This window comes from Haliotis asinina, chromosome 3 (genome assembly GCF_037392515.1).
Source record: "Haliotis asinina isolate JCU_RB_2024 chromosome 3, JCU_Hal_asi_v2, whole genome shotgun sequence".
Lineage (NCBI taxonomy): Eukaryota > Metazoa > Mollusca > Gastropoda > Lepetellida > Haliotidae > Haliotis > Haliotis asinina.
Genome location: NC_090282.1, coordinates 10,400,168 through 10,406,941, shown reverse-complemented (window position 1 = coordinate 10,406,941; position 6,774 = coordinate 10,400,168). Strand labels below are relative to the sequence as shown.

At 42.5% G+C, this 6,774-nt stretch overlaps 1 protein-coding gene across 1 annotated transcript; it reads right to left on the bottom strand.

Moving 5' to 3' along the window:
- Positions 1 to 1,775: 1,775 nt before the first annotated feature.
- On the bottom strand, positions 1,776 to 5,034 carry LOC137279207 (uncharacterized). Its single transcript, XM_067811708.1, has 2 exons — positions 4,968 to 5,034; positions 1,776 to 2,874 (listed from the first exon to the last, which is right to left on the bottom strand). Exon 2 carries the CDS (start codon positions 2,859 to 2,861, stop codon positions 1,818 to 1,820), a length of 1,044 nt encoding a protein of 347 aa, XP_067667809.1. The 5' UTR covers positions 2,862 to 2,874; positions 4,968 to 5,034; the 3' UTR covers positions 1,776 to 1,817.
- Positions 5,035 to 6,774: the final 1,740 nt, after the last annotated feature.

Sequence of the window (6,774 nt, the reverse complement as noted above, 5' to 3'; positions counted from 1 at the left end):
TCACTATTTACGTGTTACAGTCCATGGGGTTTCATATTAAAAGAGTCCAAAGTCAATGATTCTAAACACAGCGTTATTTGATATCGCTACACGGTCGATCCAAAATAGTCATAACGTTGAGTCGAACTCCAGTCAAGAGTTCAGCGGGCCACGGACTCACATTACATTATGAACTCCTTGGGAATTATGCTCCCAGGATGCTTGTGACATACAGGTACATCACGAACTATGTTACATGTTACATGTTACATGACTATGGAGACACTGCGTGTGCTACATGTAGTTTATTTGTGGTAGAATCTAAGCCCTTGACATTCTCCACTCAAAGGGCCTGTACACGGTGTAAAGTATGAAGTGTATGACGTAATTGTCATCACGAGCTAGAGATGACCCTCTCTCACACGAATCTTTCCCAACAGGAACGCGTCTGTCTACCTGGAACTTCCTGGAATACTGACCTTTACGTTCACATGCACGGAGGTTTGCACAGGGTGAGGGATTACATACACACGCAACGCTAGAATGCGCTAAATATTGGCTCGAATTGTCGGAAACTAAGATGAAAAAGAACTAGGGCGCTTGACTTGTTAGCATCATGTGCGCGTTCGGTGGCCCCATTAACATGATGAACCACAGCAATCTATCTCGTGCTGCATGATGCCCACAACTCTCAGGTTCACAGGTCATTAGAGACATAGTCACCGCTATTCAGCTGCTGAATCACAGACACAGTGTACAGGTCACCTTCATACAGCTGCTGAATCACAGGCACAATGTACAGGTCACTGCCATACAGCTGCTGAATCACAGGCACAGTATACAGGTCACCGCCATACAGTTGCTGAATCACAGGCACAGTGTACAGGTCATCTCCATACAGCTGCTGAATCACAGGTACAGTGTACAGGTCACCTCCATACAGCTGCTGAATCACAGACACAGTGTACAGGTCACCGCCATACAGCTGCTGAATCACAGGCACAATGTACAGGTCACTGCCATACAGCTGCTGAATCACAGTGTACAGATCACCACTATACAGCTGCTGAATCACAGGCACAATGTACAGGTCACCTCCATACAGCTGCTGAATCACAGACACAGTATACAGGTCACCACTATACAGCTGCTGAATTACAAACTGCTGCCATGGGTCGTGTGAGTATCAGACGTTCACCACTTGACAAAACAAACAAGTATGTGCACTGTACCGATAACACGTAATCAAGATAAATCAGGGATTCGAACTCACGATCACAATCACGCCTAAAACCTAGACCATCTGTGGTCCAAACATCAGCACAACAATGGAGAGTATATAGAATAGTGTTTAGATACACATATATCTCCGGAAACCCACACAAACCTCCATGTTGTGTAAATGTTATGTAAATTCCATGTTTGAAATAACCATTTCATGCACAAAGGCCCTATGTGTGAGTGTGCGTGCGTGCTTCACTGTCTTGACGTACTAGCGTCCTTGTTAACACTCCACATACATATAGAAAAGAGAGGGGCTAAACAAACAAAGGGGTGAGACTATTTATTCAAAGGTATATGTGTGATTAACTTGAGTTCAATGCTGTCTGGCATGAGGAATGGTGATGACATGATAATCTAAAGCTGCCAAAATTTACACGTAAATGGAAGGAGTAATGTATAAATAGTTTTGTAAAATTTGTGTCACTAGCTGCCAGTTCTTAACAAGCAAAAGTGGATTCTGGCACATCCAAACCTTTCTCTCTCTCTCTCTCTCTCTCTCTCTCTCTCTCTCTCTCTCTCTCTCTCTCTCTCTCTCTCTCCGTAAGCACTTTATATCAAGATTTCGCCACCTTTGTTCTTTTAATGATTTTTATGCCATCCCACGATTTCCCATCTTCTCTCTGACGAAAAATGATCTGTGCAGGAAAAAGGAAGTTCAGTCCCCAAAAGTCTCCGAAAACGCTTCGAAAGTTTTCATTGACGGGCCGCGTGCACTTGATATCCACCTTTTTAGCGATTTCATATATTGTAAGACCTTGGGAGACGATTATCATTTGACTTACGAAATATATTGACGCAATACAACCCATCGGAACTAATAGATAGGAATGGTAGATGAGTAGAAAGGTCAGTAGGTCAATGTCACCAAAGACCATTCTGTAAAACGTCACAGGTAGAACGAAGTCAGAGAGACAGGACTTAGGTACAAATACGTCGTACAAATACTTCCCCGTAAAATAACCTCCTAAAAGGCCAATAATGGTTGAGTAGAAGGCAAGGACTATGAAGTAACGCTGATTTTTAAAGCCTATGCACGTCCCTACCATGAAACAGTGGTGGTCGCGTTTGAGGATACACTTCTTGCAATAGTCACAGTGGTGGGCCCGAGGCGGGATGTTCATTTGGCACGTAACACAATACCCCCCGGACGACCATTCATCCGTTTCGGAACTGCTGGATAGGCTGCCATTTTTGTAGTGATTTTCGATTCGTCCTACAAAATGATCCGGGTTGTTTTCACACACTGCCTCCACGTTGTATTCTGGGCGATCCTTCGTCCTTTGAAACGAAGTGTCGTATAACATAACACAGAGCCAGTTGGCAACGGCGTTAATGCAGAGGTAACAGATGCCCACTTTGATGTAATACTGGGTCCAAGGGTCAAAATCTTCAAATATATAGGGGACGAGGTACTTGAGAGATACGTAAAGTTGAGTGATGGCTTGAAAAACAAACATTGTTCGCGTCAGGTGTTTTGCCCTGTCATCTTTAGGGTGTCCTTTCGCAAAATGGCGTCGCACCTTCTCCTTGAAGCTGAGTGTCCTGTTTGAGTCGGTTTCTATGGTAACTCGATGTGACGCCTGCATTACGTGAGGCATTTGGCCTTTTCGACTGTGGGAAAAATAAAAAGTGCATATATTTTAATTCTTTTGCGTATAAAACAGTTAACAAAAATGTAAAAGGACTTAATCTTGTATGTGGTTGTTACGTCAAACTGAGCTAATTAATAGCGCGTCAAGTATCTATCACAAATAAAGTTTTTTTCCTGTCAGGGAAACGTAATAACAAGTCAAATGAACAAAATTTCATCCGGATACATCGTTGTAGAGCTGTGTTGGTTTGGTTTTCAACACCACACTTAGCCACACTGTGAATGATCTAGAGTGGACAAGACAACCCAGTGATTAAAATCAAGAGTACTGATCCATGCAACAGAATCATACCATTGTCCGTGACAATGATCATACATACACAATCCCTCTGTAGGTGTTCCTAAGACAAGAATGGGTTGAAAAAGACGAATCGTAGTCCAAATCATATCCCTGCAGATTTATAGCTACACCACATCATAAGTGACTCAGAGTTTCAGTCGATGTCAAGCTTTCAATCGGATGCCACAGACATAAAGGTTGAATAGTACAGGTGTGTTATGTAAGGCTGAGTGTCATTTAAATTTCCTCGTGTGAGTGAGAAAATGCAGTTTGTTTGAAGCTGCTGAAAAAACGCCCATGGTCGCCGGAATACGTTGACTCATCAGTCACTGGGTGAGCAAGTGTGGTTTTAGGTCTCTGATAGCAATATTCCACCAGTACCACGGCGGGGGACATTAGAGATAGGCTTCACACATAGTACCCATGAGGGAACACAGCAATCCACCAAGTGACCGAACCTGGCTACCCGGTCCATTTGATCACCTCCTAAGACAGCTTGCGGAGGACTGGACAAGGGTGCATGGCGGGGTGAACGAAACACAAATACTTTCCTTCCAAAGAAATCTGCCCCATGTCCTGAATACAAAAAGGGTATCAAATTTGGGATCATGGCCAATCGTAAAAGAAGCCTCCCTCATTTTGTTCTTGCTCTCACAATACCTATGCCCGATTCAAGTTGAGATGGGTAGCCTAGTGTTTAAAGCGTTCTTTCGTCGCGCCTAAGTTCGATTCCCCACATGGGTACAATGTGTGAAGCTCATTTCTGGTGACCTCCGTCGTGATATTGCTAAAAGCGGCGAAAAACGTAACTCACTCAAGTTAGGATCCGTCTTCAGCAACCCATGCTTGCTGTAAAGGGCGACTAACGTGATCACTGACATGCTGGATCATGTCATCGTAGCTCAACTGCGTAGATTTACGCTCATGGCGTCAATCACTGGACTGCCTGATCAAAACTCAATTATTTACAGATCGTCGTCATATAGCTAGAACATTGGTGAGTGCCTCGGTAAACAACAAACCATACGCATGTGAATATCTTATGCGACCCGTGAAGGTCCGGGGTAGAATAGGCCATCAGCAACCCATGCTTGCGATAAAAGGCGACAATGCTTGTCTTAACAGGCGACTAACGGGATCGGGTGGTCAGGCTCGCTGACTTGGTTGACACGTCATCGATTCCCAGCTACGCAGATCGATACTCATGCTGTTGATCACTGGGCTGATTATTGATAACGTTATCACATGTTGATCGTAGCAACAACAAAATCTCTCGTACATATTTCACGCTTTACTACGTTAAAATTGTATGAACATGAAACTGTTATGTAATATACGTTTAAATAACAAAACCCCAACTTCATGAAGACAAAAACGTTTGAACGAAAACCAGTGTCTTTTTCCTTCCATGTCACTGAATAATACAAATGATTTAACATCGGCTAACTGCTATGAAACTGCTCGTGTCGCGGCGAGTACGTTCAAGGGAATTAACTCTTGTAGCTCTAGCACCGACGCTCAAAACAAGGCAATCTCACATCAGAATTTCGGTATCCTAACATACATTTTACGATCTTAGCAACATAGATTACACTAATGATGTATTTGTCTTTTCATCGGAATATTTATTGTGTTTGGAAAATGAATTAAGTCTTCTTAAAATAAGAAACGACTGATTCTACAGATTTAGCTCTGGTCCCCCATTAACGATTCACTGCAGATCCAGCAATGAACATGCGACCCGTAATTGCAAGAAAACGCGTTACTGCTTACCTTCACTACGGGCTATTTCGTTAAAATTTAGTCCTGTGTAACAGAACACAACACCACGATACTCCCGATATCGTGCATTGCCTGTTTATTCTTGCACGGGAACGTTGGTTGTTGTGGCGTTGCCCCTGACAACTTCCCATAGATGTGTGTCAGTGCGTGTCAGAGTTCACAGGGCTACGCGTTGTAGCAGATTCATCAATAGAAATACAATAATACCAGGCTTGACTGTATTTCCTATCTATACACTGACCTATTAAGTTTGGTTATACTAAGGTTGTGGTGATAACTATGATACCATACTGGCTAGCGACCACCTGGCTGTGGCGCTTGCGCAGACAGCTTTACTTGTACTTCCGTAGTATTTCACATATTGACACATCCAAAACGCGATAGGTTACAAGAGTTAAATTTACTGTGGGTATTTTACGTTGTAGACATTACAAATATGAATCCATCGGAAGACAAGACCCAAACACGTCAGGGTGGGTGGGGATCACGTGACCATTAGTGTGTTGACATGAAATTTCATAAATGATGAGAATTGAATGAAAATCATCCTGGCTGTGTTGTGAATCTATAATCTCCGACTTGACAATTCCGTCCACAAAAGTGCAGATTTTAATGTGTCTGAACCTACTCATAATGCCAACAGTCAATCACTTAACTTTGAATTGACCCAAATTTCCATCTCCGTTTTACGGACTCGACAGATACCATGCAGGCGATACTGACAAATTATAACTGTCAATTTTCACCTTTATCTTTACGTTTATCCCCGAGAAAACAAACTGCAAACAACTACTCAAAATGTCAAGCTTGGTAAGTTCAGTCCCGCGGTGACATCTCCATATTCCCATCAGCTTATATCAGCATCCTCAACATTCACAATGAAAGCGACCTTAGTTGTTTTAAACTTCTTTTTTTAAAAAGAAATACCAATTATGATATTTCGTGAATATGTCAAGGTTTCAAACACAATAGTTTTATTACCAAGTTTATATCAAATTAGGTGACTAACCTAAAAACTTCAGAAATGGCGATAATTGGACTTGTTAGTTGCAGGGAAAGCAGCGTCTACACTACCGCGCTTCCTGTTGTCCGCGTTGATCGACAACAGTAAACAAGCAGAAAACATCGGTGAATAGCTGATGTATCATCAAGATTAATTTTATTTCATTCTGTTAAGAAATATTGGAGCAAATCGTTAAAAAATGCTCAAAATGGCGATTACTGGTCGCTAATCAGTAGCATCCAGAGACCATCTTGATGTAACTACACAATGTACAAATACCAAATTAACAATTTGTTGACCCCTTCCCTGGACAAAAGCCCTGCCACAAGATGTGTGGTGGTCCTGTTGTCCTGTGCAAGAGCGCAGTCTACATATCAGATGAAGGTCTATGGGTGACCTGTTTGGCAGCTTGACTCCTGAGAGTTTCTAGGACACTGGTCCTGCCCAACAACAAAGCTCATGTGACACCTGTGGTCTTACCTGAGGCAAGCAAATTGGAATTGCCTCTGTTCACCAAGCAGAAAATGGGTACCCAGTGTGATAAGTCATGTGGCTATAAACTAGCACCTTTTAGGCAGCTTGGGTTATCCAGGGTAATATTAAATCAGGTTGTAGCGCTTTGAAGTTCAGCGCACTGAAAATGCCCTTATTAATATAATCTGAGTTGGTCCTTCTGCATAAGTGTGTAACTGGAAAACTTGTCCAAGTCAAGAAATAACTGAGTGAGTCAGTAAGGTCTTTTGCTTTTGCAATATTCCTCAAATGTAACAGTGGGGTACATGTTCAAACTTCACA